The sequence below is a fragment of the Eleutherodactylus coqui genome, chromosome 10 (assembly GCF_035609145.1).
Source record: "Eleutherodactylus coqui strain aEleCoq1 chromosome 10, aEleCoq1.hap1, whole genome shotgun sequence".
Lineage (NCBI taxonomy): Eukaryota > Metazoa > Chordata > Amphibia > Anura > Eleutherodactylidae > Eleutherodactylus > Eleutherodactylus coqui.
Window position 1 is genome coordinate 74,914,612 of NC_089846.1, and position 17,656 is coordinate 74,932,267.

Consider the following 17,656-nt stretch of genomic DNA (forward strand, 5'->3'; position numbering starts at 1 on the left):
TCATTGATCCCCCTCACTATCTAATATCTAATCTGTGTCTCCTCCCTTTTAGTTTCATCCCATTGCTTCTAGTCTTTCCTTGTGCAAATGAGAATAGGGCTGATCCCTCTGCACTGTAACAGCCCTTCAGATATTTGTAGACAGCTATTAAGTCTCATCTCAGCCTTCTCTTCTGCAAGCTAAACATTCCCAGATCCTTTAACCGTTCCTCATAGGACATGATTTGCGGACCGCTCACCATCTTGGTAACTCTTCTCTAAACTTGCTCCAGTTTGTCTATGTCTTTTTTAAAGTGGGGTGCCCAGAACTGGACACAGTATTCCAGATGAGGTCTGACTAAGGAAGAGTAGAGGGGGATAATTACCTCACCTGATCTAGACTCTATGCTTCTCTTAACCCCTTAGTGACGGAGCATTTTTGCTTTTTTCCATTTTCGTTTTTTCCTCCTCCCTTTTAAAAAATCATAGCTCCTTTATTTATCCATTGACGTTGCTGTAATAGGGCTTGTTTTTTGCGGGGCGAGATGTATTTTTCAATGGTGCTATTTATTGTACCATAAAATGTACTGAAAAATGTTTTAAAAATTCTAAGTGGAGAGAAATAGAAAAAAAAAGCGACATTTCACCATCTTTCGGTGCGTCTAGTTTCTACGGCGCACAAACTGCAACAAAAATGACCCAATAACTTTATTCTCTGGGTCAGTACGATTACAACGATACCAAACTTATATAGTTTTTTTTTTGCTGTAGTACTTGTATTTTTGTTAAGATATTTAATTTTTTAAAATAATTTTTGGTGTCCATTTTCTGCGCACAATAAGTTTTATATTTTTCTGTCGACATAGTTATGTGAGGGCCCATTTTGTGCGGTACGTCCTGCTGTTTCCATTGGTACCATTGTTGCAAACAATTGACTTTTTGATCGCTTTTTATTATATTTTTTCTTAGAGACAGGGTGACCAAAAAAGTGCATTTCTGGCGGTCTTTTTTTTTTTTTTTTCGGACCACGTTCATCGTGTGGGATAAATAATGCATTACTTTAATAGATGGGACTTTTACGGATGCAGCGATACCAAACACGTATTTTTGGTTTATTATTTTTATTTTTTTTATTGCAAATGGGTTTTTTTTTTAACTTTTATTACTTTTTTTAAAAATAATTAGTATAATTTTTTTGCTCTATTTTTTTTTTGCACTTTCTTTTAGTCCTCCTAGAGGACCACAACCAGCGATGCTTTGATCGCTCCTGCAGTATGACGTAATGCTATAGCATTATATCATACTGCTTTTTGACAGGCAGTCTATCAAGCCACCCCACAGGAATGGCTTGATAGGCAGTCTGCTAAGGCAGCCCTGGGGCCTTTCAGAAGGCCCCCGGCTGCCATAACACCTGCACGGCTCCCCCAATCTCACCGCGGCGGAAGGGGGGCGTACGGGACCCCCAAACATCGTTCGGGGAATTTAAATGCCGCTGTCAGAATTGACATTTCAAGGGTTAATAGTTGACGCCCGCACTGTATGGAGGGAGATAGCAGCACTATCTCCCTCCATACACATCCTGCAATAGCAAGACGTAAAAACACTATAGGGTCATCACTAAGGGGTTAATACATCCCAGAATTGTGTTTGCCTTTTTGGCTGCTGTATCACACTGTTGACTCATGTTCAGTCTATGATTTATTAGTATACCCAAGTCTTTTTCACAGGTGCTGCTGCTTAGCCCACTTCCTCCCATTCTGTATCTGCTTTTTTCATTTTTCTTGCCCAGATGCATTTCTTGCATTTCTTAAATACCATTCTGTTAGTCGCCGCCCATACATTCGCTCATCTCTTACTCACTCGCTACACACTCACTATGAACATTCACCCATCCCTGCCTGTACATGTACTGCAAACGCACACATGCATGCTCTATGCCCTCTACTGCTTCTCTGTTGTCTGGCCAGTGATCTCAGCAGCCTCTGTATTATATTTCAGTCGTTACATATTAACCTGTTATACATTGGTTTACTATGTGCAGGCAGCCCAATAAGGCAGAGGCTGCACCGCAGTTCTCCTCTGCTCCTTTGAACCAGACATAGATCAGTATAGGGTTCTATATGTAGGAAACTTTATATACATGATTTACTTTGCATAGTCGACAGGAAAGAATGAAGGGGGAAGGTGGGGTGTCACTCCTCCCAGTCTATAGCCCCATAACAACTGCATGGTCTGCCTCAATTAAAAGTAAGCCCTGCGGAATAAGATGTCGCTATACAAATAAAGATTATTATTATTATCTCTGGTATTCAATCCTAATATAAACCCCCTAATACAAATTACAAAAAACCTTTCTTAATATTCCTCCTCCATTTCTGGTGAGTTGGGGTAAATTACAGATACCAGAAGTACATAGGGGAACGTAAGCAATGTGTGCTACCAGCTCTACTGAAAAAGATAAAGCGTGCACCGCTGGTCTCCAAGAGAGCACGTGGAAGCATCTCAGGTCTCCAAGAGAGCATGTGGAAGCATTGGTGGTGTCCAAGAGAGCATGTGGAGGCATCGGTGGTCTCCAAGAGAGCACGTGAAAGCATCGCTGGTCTCCAAGAGAGCATGTGGAAGCATTGGTGGTCTCCAAGAGAGCATGTGGAAGCATTGGTGGTCTCCAAGAGAGCACGTGGAGGCATTGGTGGTCTCCAAGAGAGCATGTGGAAGCATCTGCGGTCTCTAAGAGAGCATGCAGAATCATCTGTGGTCTCCAAGAGAGCATGTCGAAGCATCGGTGATATCCAAGAGAACATGTGAAAGCATCAGTGGTCTCCAAGAGAGCATGTGGAAGCATCGGTAGTCTTTAAGAGAGCATGTGGAAGCATCGGTGGTCTCCAAGAGAGCATGTGGAAGCATCAGTGGCCAACACTTTTGCTAGACGTTCAGCCACTACCCAGCTTGCCAATTATTCCCAGTCCATTGAACCCAAGCAGTAGTAGATATGCATGTTAGTATGGACAAAGTGTAATGTCTGAACTTACCAAAAACCTCCTAGGTATAAAATGCATCTCTACATGGTGATATTTCTAACTTTCATAGTTTCCAACAGTCCCCATTTTCACATGACTGTCCCACGAACTGAATCCAAATGAAGTTGAACTTATTCTAATTTGCCTCAAATAAAAGCATCAGGCAGAACTTAAAATGTCCCCATAAATGTTGGCAAGTGTGATTTCCAAAACCTACCTCTAAATGTAGCGGAAAAGCGACTATATAATGATTTTCCCCTTACAGAATGCTTTAAATAATCACAAAATAAAAGGAACAAGAAAAGCCACACATAATTGGTATCACCACATCTATAACAACCCGTACTGCATTACATTATTCATCCAGCACAGTAAATTCCATAAAAAGAAAAATACCAAATAGCTATTTCTGTTCAATTTTCTTCTCCAAACAAAAAAATAATCAAAAAAGCTGTATATGCCTCAGAATTGTACCAATAAAAACAATTTTGTACTGAAAAAATAAGAACGCTCCGGTCCTGGAATATGGCGACTCAAAAGAGTTATTTTGTTAAAAACAAAAGTGTTTATATTGAACAAAAGTGGTAAAACATACCGTATGTACTGGCGTATAAGACGACTTTTAAACCCCGAAAAATCTGCTCTGAAGTCGGGGGTCGTCTTATACGCCGATAATACAAAAAAAAGAAAGTGTCAAAAAATAAAAATCATTACTCACTTCTTCTGACGTTCTGCAGCGCTGCTGCAGGCTGTCGCTCCCTCCTGGTCCCTGGCAGAGCATTGCTTTCTGGACGCAGGGCTTGAAATCCCCGCCTCCAGAAAGCTACTGTGATTAGCTAACACACGCCGTCAGCCAATCACAGCCATTCAATGACATCATTGTCATTGGCTGTGATTGGCTGAAGGCACGTGTGTTTTCTGGAGGCGGGGATTTCAAGCCCTGCGTCCAGAAAACAATGCTCTGCCGGGGACCAGGAGGGAGCGACATCCTGCAGCAGCGCCGCAGAACGCCGGGGAAAGTGAGTAATGATTTTTATTTTTTGCTCCGCTGTATTCCCGGCGTATAAGGTGACAGTTGGGGGGTCGTCTTATACGCCCCGTCGCCTTATACGCCGGTATATACGGTAATAAAACCTATATTATACCGCATGGTGACCGCCAGCAAAAAATTATTAAAAGTTATTCAATACATTATGAAACTGAAACCATAAGGAATAAGAAATGGATATATATGCTCACAGGATCCGGGGTAAACGATTCAGAAGTGGACGAGAGATAATAATGAAAATCCCGTCTTTAATAGCATGTTATTAAAGATGGGATTTTCATTATTATCTCTCGTCCACTTCTGAATCGTTTACCCCGGATCCTGTGAGCGCTACATCCATTTTTTATTCCTTATGGTTTTATGTTTAAATGGCTTGCTCTCCAGAGGGCTGGATTATGGATGGGGATTATTTCTATATGCCTACTTGGATAACAGGTGTTAGTGGGTCCCCTTTATACTAAAGGTGTGTCCCACCCAGCACCAGGTGAGTTGATTGTCGTCTCATTGGTAGACTTCTCTATCTATCACGCAGCGCTGTTTTAATCCTTGGCTTACATTATGACACTGGTTATTATAAAAATGTGAATTTGCCATGCAAAATACAAGATGTCATACAGCGACACTGCTGAAAAATAAGAGTTCTGATCGCTGGGCACAAAAGAGGAAACGATTTACTGGCTCTTAAAGCTAAAATTAGTTATGTCATTAAGGGGTTAAAAATGCACCAAATATATTGACATATTAGGCAACATTTTTGGGATGATTTTTCCAAATATAATGTGCCTGTTGGGTTTGCATGGTCGGATGTGATTTTGTTGTTTAGCCTCTTCACTAAAAAGCCAGATATATTTAGCAGCCCAGCATGTGGGACAAGACGGTAATGGCTGCCTTACTTCTGTGTCTGGCCCGGATACGACTATCTGGTCCTAGTTGAAGCATATACTGTATATGGTATCATCTTGCTTAAAGTATGGAAATGTCTATTTTCGCACAGATGCATGGTCCTTTTGAGCAGATTACTCACCACAGCTCCAGGGATGCCTCGAAGTCCTTCTGGTCCTTGTTTTCCTTGAGATCCCTGAGGTCCAACAGCCCCCGTCTTCCCAGGAGGACCCAAAGCACCGGCTTCTCCCTGAAAGCAGAAGCAATGTATTATAATAGGCACTGCAGTGCTATGGCACATGTTAGACCCGTAATCTAGCAGTATATATGAGCTTTATCCTGGGGTAAAGTCTGGCACATTTACCTTAGCTCCTTTTCCACCCTGACGACCTTCAGGACCTGACGGACCAGCGGGACCCTGCGAAAGAGAGAAGAAATAATAAATACTAAACCTGTACATATATAGAACTGCCAGGAGGGCCAAGGGTTCCTCTCTTATTTATACCAGCATGTTTTGGATACATACACTACCGTTCAAAAGTTTTTGACTGGCACACTGGACAAAAAGGGCTACCACAGCCATGCAATACCCTCTGGTGTAAAAAATGGAATGGCCTGCAAAGTCATTTTAGCTTGTTTGGGATGAAAGGACAGAAGGGTGAAAGCAAAGCAATCTATAAGTGCAGCACATTTGTGGGAACTTCTGCAACCATATTGGGACTGAGGGGCGACTGGGAAGAGTCAAAAATCTAGATTTAATTTGGTGAAACAAAGTTACGCCATTATTTTTATTCATCTTCACTTGTTTATTTGTTCTCTGCTTTCATTTCAAAGGACATTTGAGATAGTAAACTGTAAATATTAATAAAAACTGGAGAACTTGAGGAGTTCTAAAACTTTTGACCAATAGTGTTTGTCATTAAGGTTTGAGTGATTGGGGTCTGAAAGGTCAGCATCAGAAAGTTTATTGTAATCTACTAAACTATTACTCACTCGCTTTCCTAATGGTCCAGGGGGTCCGTTCTCTCCAGTAGGACCAGGAGATCCCTAATAAAGAAGTAAAGGATATAAGAACTTAGAAATCAGACTCTTACCCATGATGAATGCACCAATGAAATACTCTAGCTGCTCATAACACTGCTCAGTCAGTCGTATTCAGCTTTGAGTGGCAAGGAGCGCAGATAACACTTGTGATTACCCAGGTAGGAAACAACTCCGGTACTCTAGACCACTAATGGTGGCCATATACCTTAGATAAGGCGAAGAGAGGTATAAGAAAACTGAGGCCTTGGTGTAACTTCTTGGTAGGTGATGACTTGAAAGACAGTGAAGTTGATGGCTTTCAAAAAAGTACAGTTTATCTAGAAGCAGCGGGCTTCCCCCTGGGGGTGCTCTGCCTGATGCTCTGCCCTTCTCCCTTTCCTTTTTGATACAGCTTAGATAGCTGTTGGCCGCATCAAGTTCTGGCGGCAGCCATTCCTCCCGTGACCCTCCTGCACATGCACACCCGGCTGACTGATTAGTTACTTTTCAATAAGACAGAATACACATTACATCAAACACTTTCTGTTTGCTACGTGAAGCCCATATAGATTTAGCCTCATTCATTCAAGTTTTTTAATTCTGTTTGTATATTTAACCCCCAAATAGAGTTAAATGCCAACAACAAGTCCTCATACATAAAGCAGTAAATGTGTTGTATTGTCTCGCAGTTATCACCAGCATCTGAGGAATCATTGAAGTGATATTCACTTACTGCCTCTCCTTGTTCGCCATCCTCTCCTCGTTCACCCTTTGCTCCATCTTGTCCCTATGAGATAACAATCATTGATATAAATCATTGGACACGAACAGCATCAACCACAAGACTTACCGTAGAGTATACCGAGGAGTGAAGAAAAAGAGCAGTTGGCTTAATAACTGCCCAGATCTCCATTACAGATCCGGATGCAAAACCCACAGCATGTCCGCCCGTGTGAACAAAGTCTTAAAGCCGCATGCCTTGTTTGATATACCAAGTGTCTGACTCCTTCATGATGAGTACTTACTCTGGGACCCATCTCTCCAGGAGGTCCAGGATCTCCAGGGAATCCAACAGGACCCTAAAACAACAGGATTTAAGAGGGGACTTTAATTATTTCTTGAGGGGAATCACTGAAATGTATATTTAGTAGCTGATCGATATTCACTGAGAAGATATATTATTATCTCAAAAACACTCAACACGGAGTTCAAAGGTGAGAATAGTGTTTAATTGGATGAGAATAAAATGTCACTTTTAATAATACATCTTCTCAATGAAGACGGACCAGAATGTATAACATAATCACTAATATGATAAAGGTTTGTAGTGTGTATATTTATATATGATTCTTCGCATCCGTCTTGAGGAAGAATCCTACGTGGATCAAACAACTCACTGTAACATCACTCCTTCTTGTAGCCATTAAAAGGTCTCATATCTACAAGATGACTCGGTTTATCGCGCTACTAATATGATGTGCGGCTGCAGTCCTGATGATGCTACAAAACATTCCTGACAAACCATCAGATCCGGGTCCTTTACCTTACTGGCGGCACAGCAAGCGCCAAAAATGTAACCTATAACATTCAATATTAGATCCTAAAGACGAAAAATCCAGAACAAGGGCAAAAATATTCTACAGATTGTCAGTCAGTAGTTGATCTCTTGGATGGAAGAAGGTGAGCGGTTCATGGCCGGCCATGGGACAAGCCAGTCAAAACCATCTGCTTTGGTTAGGCAGTAATCTCAAGTTAATGTTTATCTTAATAAGGCAATGACATATGGGTGGGACATTCCATCAATTTCTGAATGGTACGGGAGAGACTGCTGGAACCTCCAGTGTCCCTCAGAATGAAGGGCCACTGTGCTTAAAGGGGAAGTCCAAGAATTAAAAAACATGGCTGCTTTCTTCCTAAAACAGCACCACACCTGTCCAGAGGTCGCGTCTGGTATTGCGGCTGAACACCATAGATGTTATCATGTCTAAGCTGCAGTACCACACAGAAACTGTAGACCGGTGTGGTGCTGTTTTTAAGGAAAGAAGACGTGTTTTTTTCCTATCCTGGACAAGCCATTTAAAAGTGACATTCCAGGCTGCCCATTACTAAGGCCTATTATATGAGAGATAATTACCTGGTAATCATCTTTTTTTACTGGTGGTTTAGAATGTGGACTATATAATAATAATTGTACCCTTGCTGTATTGGAAATCACTCTCCCTGAACTGATTTCCTGGTGAGATTCAGATTTTTTTATACACAGCAGCCAATCAGAGGAGGCAGAGCTGCAGGAGGAGTGACAGAGTAGCAGCCTAAACCAATTATGAGCCGTGGGCATGTCTCAGACTACCTCAGAGCCTGTAGCTGAGCTGTAGTGTCAGATCCCTGCACTGCAATTAAGCAGCCAAGCTAAAAATCATCCAAGGAGCAAGAACTGAGGGAAATACTGTAAATAGCAGGTAGGCATTCCAGGTAGTTACTGACTTGCATATCATTTTTGAGCTCCTGACTGGACTTGTACATTAATGTAACAGCTTTCTCTGCAAGGTAAGGCATAAAACCCCTATACTGCACCTCAGCAATGATACCTGGGCTTGCCTAGGAGAGTGGGGTGCCGTGTATGAGCAAGTCCAGAAAGTTCTCTTGCTCAGCTAATGGACCCCACCAGAAACCCTCCAGAAGGTACTGACAGCAGAATGGGATATATTTGTTGCGCCCCATTAAATGGAGATGTCATTTTAACATAAAACTTATATTTTCAAAGTTAAACAGCTAAAATAATGGTTTGGAGACTTATTCATAAAGTGGATCTCTATCATATATAAGTCTCCGACAGCCAGGGTAGTGGTAAATGGCCTGGCCTCCACCTCCTTCCCACTTCATAGAGGAACCCGACAGGGATGCCCACTTTCCCCTCTCCTGTTCGCAATCGCAATTGAACCCCTAGCCCTGAGGATCCGGCAGCACACCTTATATAAAGGCATCCAGATAGGACCCAGAGAAGATAGAATAGGATTATACGCAGATGACATAATACTATACATGTCAGACCCTAAAAGCACCTTACCGTTAGCCATTTCTCTAATAGATAAATTTGGGAAATTCTCAGGCCTATGTATCAACTGGCAGAAATCCGCTTTTATGCCTCTAAGACCAGAGGGCTGGCTGATGGGGGAAGTATTTTGTAAGTTACAAATCGTCCCCAGGTTTAAATATCTTGGGATATACATCACCAGAGACCATACCCAGAGCTTTGAGCTAAATGTCACTCCTCTGTTGACAACTTTGCAGCAAAAATTAAAAAGCTGGAGCTCCCTGCCACTATCTGTAGCGGGGAGAATAAACCTCATTAAAATGATAATACTCCCCAAATATTTGTGCTGCCTGGAACACGCAGAAATAACCATACCACAAAAATTCTTCCAAAAAACGAAATCCCTAATAACATCATTCATATGGGGAAACTCTAGAGCCAAACTCCGTATGGATACTCTACAGCGTCCTAAGGAAATGGCTGGAATGGCGCTTCCAGATTTCAAACTTTACTACTTGGCGGGACGAGTCAGATACGTCCGCCATTGGTTATCAGATGCGCCCCTCCCTAACTCCGAGCACCACCTGATGTATTTCCTCGCGGAGACATCACTTTGGATCCTCCTGGAAAAACCAAGACTGTTGACTAAACAGATGTTACCCATACACAGACTTGCAGCTAATGTATGGCAGACATCAAGTCGCTGGCTAAACGGGACGACACCCCTCTGGAGACCCCCTTATGGGACAACAGAACACTACCGCATCTGGTGAACTTACCGGGCAGACAATTCTGGATAAGCATGGGAATTACTACACTAGAACACTTATACATCGACCAAACACTGGTCTCCTTTGAGCAACTACAACAATTATACCAGATTCCAAGAGCGGGCTTTTTTAGATACCAAAACTTCGACACGCTTTAACGGCACAATTTCCAGAACCAAGACAATCATTTTCTCAATATCCACTAATAGGCATACTACGCACCCAAGGACCCAAAGGCCTGATATCGGTGTTGTACACCCACCTACTACAATCCAAGATCCCCGATACACCAATGACAGTAGTAGAAAGATGGAGGGAACTCATTCCCACCCTTACTAATCAGGACTGGGAAACATACATACACCACGGTATCACCGGCTGCAAATAACAAACTAACACAATTATACATCCTACACCAATGCTACTTAACACCGACCAGACTCCACAAAATGAATAGGACACACACCAACCAATGTCAACGATGCAGAGCACTAACGCAAATTTCAATCACCTAATATGGAACTGTCCGGACATTCACGCGTACTGGGGGGAAGTCACAGGGTTCCTAACACAAATACTAGGGATACCAGTCCCGCATGACCCAGCAGTGTCCCTACTAGGTATTCTAGACGAAGAACAATGGCTGTACTACGACAGGATATTCCTCACCAAAGTACTATTTTATGCCCGCAAAGTAATAGCCCTGCGCTGGATGGATAGATGCCCTCCGACACTCTTAAAATGGCAGAATATTATTAATGCCATTCTGCCATATGAAAAAATAGTATATAAGAATAGAAAATGCCCTGAAAAATTCAACAAGGTGTGGGAGAGATGGTGTGGGTCAACAAACACAGTATACACGCAGGACCGATTTCAAAACCTACTAAGGGCTAATGTAACCAGAACCACTCGATAAGACTAGCGAATGTTTCTACCTTTCACTGACACTACGAGAAACTGCACTGTCATAATGTATTCAATAACTGCACGTGTTAATGTAATATACTAAAGTCTTGATAACATGTTCACAAAGAGCCTATGATGTAACCAAAGTTCTTTATTCAATTATTGTATGTAATACAGAGAATTCAATAAAACGAGTTTAAAAAAACAAAAAAAACGCTAAAATAATATACTCCCATTAAAAGAGGTTTGTTATCATAAACATTGATGGCATATTGCAAGGACATGTCATAAATGTCTGATTTGTGAGGGTCCAATCATGCAACTCCAATTAATCCCAAGAATGAATGCAGCTCGTACAAAATCTATTGTTGGGAGTGTCTAAGTGTAGGAGCAAAGCCAAATGGGCGACTGCTCTACATTCAGCACTGCAGACCCTGCATTAAGTGGACTCTTAAGGGTCCCAACACACGAAGACCCACTGGTCAGACTGCTGGCATATTCTTGTGATGTCCATCAGTGTCCATGTTCATATAAAGGTTCATTTTTACAAAAATATACCTAACTTCCTGCAGAGCAAAAACGGTCTGTTGTGTTGTTTCTCCAGTTAATCTTTAGATTACAGCTTTATACTATCTATATATCATGCAGTATCTGCTAGTTCGTCATTTCTTATGCGACCATATACTCACCGGGTTTCCTTTAGGTCCATCATCACCAGTAGGTCCCTTTCCTCCTCCGGGTCCGGGGTCACCTGGTTGCCCAGATTCTCCCTTTTCACCTCTGTCTCCACGGGGCCCCTGACAAGTAAAGAATAAGGTAAGGATGCCAGGTTGAGTTCATAGTATTCTATTAGAGCCAGGTCAAATCTCATGTTCACATCATCAGTATAGCTAAATTCTGAATCACTCACCTTAGGTCCGGGTTCGCCTTGGACACCAGGAACTCCCGTCTCACCAGGTTCTCCCTAGAATTTGTAAAGATGAAAAGAAATTTCTTTGAACAAAACTGTTCATATCGTGTCTTTGGCTAATTTCTAATTTTTTCTTAGGACATAAAGGACAACAACTTTTTTCCTAAGTTTCGAAGAATAGAATCACTTACCTTCTCTCCTGGGGGTCCCAAGTTTCCTATTCCACCAGGAGGACCTTGAGGCCCCTGCAAAGAGCAACACAATCATTAAGAGCCTTCAAACACATAAAAACAAAGTGTACTCAGCTGAGGATACAGTGCTGAGTAAACTGGTCATGAATATACAATAGCTGTTGGTTGCTCTTTCGCCCAATTCCACCATGAACATGCCCACTTGGTTGGTCGGGCATACACGTCTGTCAGTGGCTTATCTTCCAAGGAAGCAAAGGACCAAGCACGTTGAAAACTAATATTACAAATTCTTTGGTCAGAAGGTCTGGAGGCCCTAGTATACACGGGGAGGTCAATTGCTTCCAACAAGGCCGATTTGCCATTAGGGCTAACGGTGCATCTGCACCCGACCCCCTGGCAGTGGCACCACTTTAAACTGTATCTGTGTTCTGAGGGTACAAATACTTGAAAAGTAGTGAGGAGGTCAAAATTCTTTGTGTTTCTACTCACTTCCAAGTCCAGCGCTCATGTGCCTGTTGAAGCACATGACCACTGCGGCCAATCGCCAGTGACTTGCTGTAGAGGTCATATGCTTAGATGGATACGTGATTGCTGGACCTGGAGGTAAGAGGTGACCAAGGGAATGCATGTAGACTGTGGGGCTTGATCAAGTGAGTAGGAATGGTTTGATTATGCCACAAAAAAAGTTTGTGGTTAGAGGGGGCGGGTCACAGTGGAGGAGGTGGGGCAACAAGAGAAGGAGCCTGTTTTGATACCCATGCACAAGGCCAATGGCCCCAGGTTCAGCCGACTTTTATCTAATGAGTAGGAGCAACCTAAGGGTGCATTTACACTGCAAACATGATTGCTCAAAAGATGGCTTTTGAGCGATCATTTTGCATAAACTACGACTTGGCACTAATGTCTATTAGTACCAAGTAGCAGCGTGTGAGCCACCAGGAGCTGTAATCAGGGAATAGACCACCCGCAGTTCCCTAATTACTTTCTCTTAGTTCTGCCAGCGGGACTGACAGCTGAGAACTGCTGAGACAAAGCAATCAGCTGTAATCAGCTCTCCGCGGGCAGAACACAGCGTGCGGTCCTGCTTATCAAATGTTCTGCCAAAGGATGGTTTTCAAGCAGAACTGAAAACCGTCATTGGGCAGAAAACTGAAAGATGGACATTTTTAGACAAAACGATTATCGCTCAAAAATGGCTTTTGAGTGAACTCTAAGCGATAACCGTTGTGTCTAAATCAGCCTTAAGACCCCGTAAGACAGTCGTACAGTCAAAATCTGCTATGTAAATCTTCAGCAGAAATCTAAGGATGAAAATTGGATTTCTGCATCAATTTGCATTTGAAAATGTGGCAGATCCACATGTGATTTAGCCCCAGTCAAAGGGGGCTGATCCTCATGCGGTTTTCCTGACACCGACTTCAATAATTTACATTTTAATTATTTTTTTGTGCAACATGGATTTCACATCAGCGTGCGTAAAGCTCTGTGCCATATACTACAGCGTGGCTCTAAAGCGCGGTGCGAACACGATGCACATTCTGATGAACGGGTGAATGGGCCCCAGTGCGCTACTGTGGGGGTTATGAATATATTAGGTCCAGTTTTTAGTTGTTTGGCTTCTGATTTGCACATAATATACTTATTAACCACATTACTCCACACTGAATAGTAAAATACAGAATATTAGCTGAAGAATGAGAGAAGTGACAGTAATGACCGACACAATGGTCAAGAACCACCCAGTACTCACCACTATGTACCGTGAGACACAACAGACAACACAAGGTACTTATACATTTATAGCCATAGTGACGCTAATACAAAATGGATGGACATATATAAGTGACAATACTAATAACTCACATCAGCTCCATTAGGTCCTGCTGGTCCTCGGGGTCCAGGTGGTCCTGGGGGGCCCTGAGTAACAATAAAGAGAAGGATGTATAAGGATATAATATGCATCAGAGACATATTGATACAAGACATCGTACATCACATGACGGCACTCACCATTGGACCAACGTCGCCCGTTTCCCCCTTCTCACCCGATGGACCAGGCAGCCCCTGCAACACAGAAAAACAACTGGTCAATTTACATAATATGAGCTAAACTAGAGTATAATTCTCATGTACACATGCAGTAAAGCAGAAGCTCTCAGTAGGTTTCAGCTATGTGGATATTCAGGATTCATACTTGTTACAGGGGTTGTCCAGTTGTAAACTATTCATGGCCTCATCAATAACAGATTGGCGGTGTCTGCCACCTGATCAGCTGTTCACTGGGCTGCTGCACTCATGCACAGAGCTGATTTATACAGAAAGCAGACAGTGCTGTTCCCACTCTAGTGGCAAGGCTTGGTATTGCAGGTACAGTTCCCATTCATTTTAATGGGAACTTAGTCTGCAATACGAAGCCTGGCTACTGCAATTAGAAGACAGCTGATTGGCGTGGGTTCCTAGCTCAGTCACCCACCGAGCTACTATTGCTGATGTATATATAAGTGATGTTGAATGAAAAGCCAGTTCTTCACGTTCTGTGGTTACTCGCACATCCATATATACGCACACATTCGGATGCCAGATGATTGCACAATGTTGACATGAGTTACAGAAGCTCATCTGTACATTGCCTCCATATTGTGCTCTGTAGCTTCACCTTATTTGAATTCTCATGTGAAGGAGGCCAAAACCAAATACAAGATCTGCCTAAACTACTGTTCTCTACAGTAGCCAAACCGTGATCGTGACCCTCACACACAGTTCCTAAATCACCCAACACTCGTGCAACAGTCACTGATGTGATATCTGCCCATAGAACATTCCCGTTGGATCACGTTTTACCTGAACATCTTCCTAAGTCAATAAAACCAATAAAATGCTCGTTCTTTTCCACCCTATGATCTAGCAAAACCAGCCATGATCTACCTAAATCATAAAATAGTTGTTGACCCGACCAGTTCAAGAAATAGTCCTTCCGAGGACAGGAAGTGAGAATATCTCTCCATTGTAGAAGCATCTATCAGAAGAAAGCATTACTAAAGAGACCCAATGGGAAGCAGTGATGGCTGCGTGATGCCCAGTGCCAGTCTGATGGGGCCATTACTTTTATTGTCAACCAATATATTCTAAGCAGCTGATTCAAAATGGCAGCACTTCCTGATTTCATTTTTTTCAACTATGTCAATATATAAGATAAATGTATAACATAAATGTCGGCTGCTGCTCGAATTCCTAATTCTACAGTTTATGTGTGAACCCTCTGTAAATATAATGCCACCATATAAATTATCTGCACAGGCTCCGGGCGGTGGAGATGGAGGGCTGTTTACTAGTGTAATCAAGTATCCATCCATCTCACCTGCAGTCCAATGGGTCCCGGAGAACCTGGAAAACCTCGGGTGCCTTCATCTCCTTTGGCTCCGAAGATTCCCTGCTGTCCGCGTGCCCCGGGTTCTCCATCAGCGCCCTGAATAAAGAAATTGATTAGTAAAAGCAGGATAAATCAGGTTCTGCGGACTCCACTAGGCAAGACATTGTGCTGCGGGGGGGGGGGGGGGGGGACGGGACGATGCGTATGTTGGAAGAAAGGGAAGCGACACTTGATAAATGAATAGTACAGAGCTACAATCTATTGAAAGATTATATATAATTGCATAATTATTTTTTAAATCTGCTTTTAGTGTCCAAATAATACAATCATACAATGCCCAAATAATGATCTTGAGGAGGGGGACGCCCTGGGACATTTGCCCCTCTTGCCCTTCCAGTATGGCAGAAAGCTGTAAGGATAATGTGAATACGGAGTATCTTTAGGAGTTTCTAACGTTCCCCATAATAAGTGCTTCTAAAGATCTCCCATGAAGACGTCCCCCATAATGCATGATGGGGCTTTGGCCATTATAAATTGAGAAGATAGAGATTACTCAATACTTTTTAAAGAAACGTTAAACTGACCCCCTAGGCATGGAAAAGCAAAGCTGGCGGTAGTGCAGACGTATAGACAGATAGTCCTCAGAGTCTACTCTCTGCCTTCTGGATCAGTGAGGACCGACCTCTGGGTTGTATTCTCCCACCACCGTCTACAGACAGTCCATTGACTCGGTTCACACGTCTACTGTTAATGACTCTACTATAATGTGTGGGGAGATGTTCTATCTATCATTCAGGTACTCAGACCCCCTTGGATGACAACTGAGCTGCAGGCTCTACAGACGAATTGTAGAATGTACTCGGAGAATGTGAACACTAATGAAAAGGTTTGCAACCTCTTGTAAAGTAAAGAATATATTCAGCTCTCTGACAAGATGTGGCAAAATCTGTGATTATAATTATATACTTACCGGAGTGCCTGGCTGTCCAAGAGGGCCGATAGGACCGGGAGGACCAGGAGGACCCTGCAAAGAAGCAGAAATGTATAATTACAGGAGCAAAAGAAAGTGACCTGGTAAATCACAGCGCACATTCACCTCCTCGGATACTACTACACCGCATCGTTCTAACAGTCTACAGACCAACGTGTTACAATATGGGATACAAGGCATAGAACATCCACAGATGTAACACTACAAGGCCATGTGTCATCAGGTGGAGGAGACACTGTGGTACATCGGACTCCCCGGCCGCCACGTCCTCCATGTGCCATAGGAAGTAACGGAACAGTAATAAGTGTTCTACAGATGATTAGTATGGAGACCCTATGATGCTCTTACTGAAGGCGAAAACGTATCGCCTCGTGTGAATAATGCAAAACATCCAGAAAACATTAATATTTATATTTAGCAGCCTTTGCTTTTATAAAGGCAGCCAGCAAAAAATGTAAAATCTTAAGGCCTGTGTCACATGGGCGTATTTCCACGCATTGCTGTGCACGAAAATTTTTTGCATGTGCAGATTTCAATGGGTTTGTGCAGAAGAACGTATTTTACATGCACAACAAAAAAAAACCACAGCATGCCCCATTTTCCTCCACATTTGTGCAGGAAAAGAACACATCTTGAACTCATTACACTAATTGGCCATTTCAATGGTTGGGAGCATTATTGCATGTTTTTTTGCGTGCAGTAAAAAAAACGCACTTGTGCGTGCGAGTACACAAAACCCATTTACAAAACACAGTGTAACGGCGCACACAAATACACATGCGCTCATGTGACACAGGCCTGAGCGCTTCATGTTCAGTAGAGCAAATACATTGGTGCGTCCATTTATATGGGCACCAGATGAGAGATAAAGTCCCCACTGGGTTTGTAAACCACGAATGTACGGATGTTCTTTAACCTACATGGTGAGCACACTACAGGGTTAATGTAGCACACCTTTGCAATGTATGTATGGTAGCCGCTCATCCACTTTGTATGGGAGGGGCCACGTTATGCAAATCGTGCATTAATGACTGCCGCACGCCTACCCTGCGACTGGCACCGGCTGATATCTGCCCTATAGGGAAGTTACGGGACAAATCTGCAGTGCCTGCAATATGTCAGATTGACAACCACTGTCCTAGGTCCTCAACCATTGGTAGGTGGACCCCAGGGGTACAGGCCATGTTTGTAGGGGGTTCTTGCATAGTGTATTGGGAGTACTTGTCTTAGTGACTCAAGAGACAGTGCTAATGGTGGTAAAGAAGATGTCCCGTTAACTGCAATGTAAGCCTCCGGGCTTCAGTCATGGCCATATATCCAGATACTTACATGTTCCCCCTTGTTACCCTTGGCTCCTTTCTGTCCATGCTCCCCAACTTCACCCTGTAAAGTGATACAATCATAAGTAATCTATATTTTATACACTCCACGATTTATAATGTTGAAACCAAATACAACAACAAAAATAACACAACATATACTAAACAAAAAACCCTCTGTGCCATCTTTGTGGAGCCGCGCCACTGCTTGTAT

General features: G+C 42.8%; 1 protein-coding gene across 8 annotated transcripts in view; it reads right to left on the minus strand.

Moving 5' to 3' along the window:
• LOC136580603 (collagen alpha-2(XI) chain-like) overlaps positions 1 to 17,656 on the minus strand; it is a 159,297-nt gene that overhangs the window by 9,804 nt on the left and 131,837 nt on the right. For all 8 annotated transcript variants that reach the window (XM_066581279.1, XM_066581284.1, XM_066581280.1 and 5 more), the window contains 13 exons: positions 17,453 to 17,506; positions 16,103 to 16,156; positions 15,121 to 15,228; positions 13,773 to 13,826; positions 13,626 to 13,679; positions 11,763 to 11,816; positions 11,572 to 11,625; positions 11,351 to 11,458; positions 6,974 to 7,027; positions 6,682 to 6,735; positions 5,919 to 5,972; positions 5,290 to 5,343; positions 5,068 to 5,175 (listed from right to left, as the gene is read on the minus strand). In XM_066581279.1, coding sequence (XP_066437376.1) covers positions 5,068 to 5,175; positions 5,290 to 5,343; positions 5,919 to 5,972; positions 6,682 to 6,735; positions 6,974 to 7,027; positions 11,351 to 11,458; positions 11,572 to 11,625; positions 11,763 to 11,816; positions 13,626 to 13,679; positions 13,773 to 13,826; positions 15,121 to 15,228; positions 16,103 to 16,156; positions 17,453 to 17,506 — 864 coding nt within the window. The remainder of the gene's footprint in view (positions 1 to 5,067; positions 5,176 to 5,289; positions 5,344 to 5,918; positions 5,973 to 6,681; positions 6,736 to 6,973; positions 7,028 to 11,350; positions 11,459 to 11,571; positions 11,626 to 11,762; positions 11,817 to 13,625; positions 13,680 to 13,772; positions 13,827 to 15,120; positions 15,229 to 16,102; positions 16,157 to 17,452; positions 17,507 to 17,656) is intronic.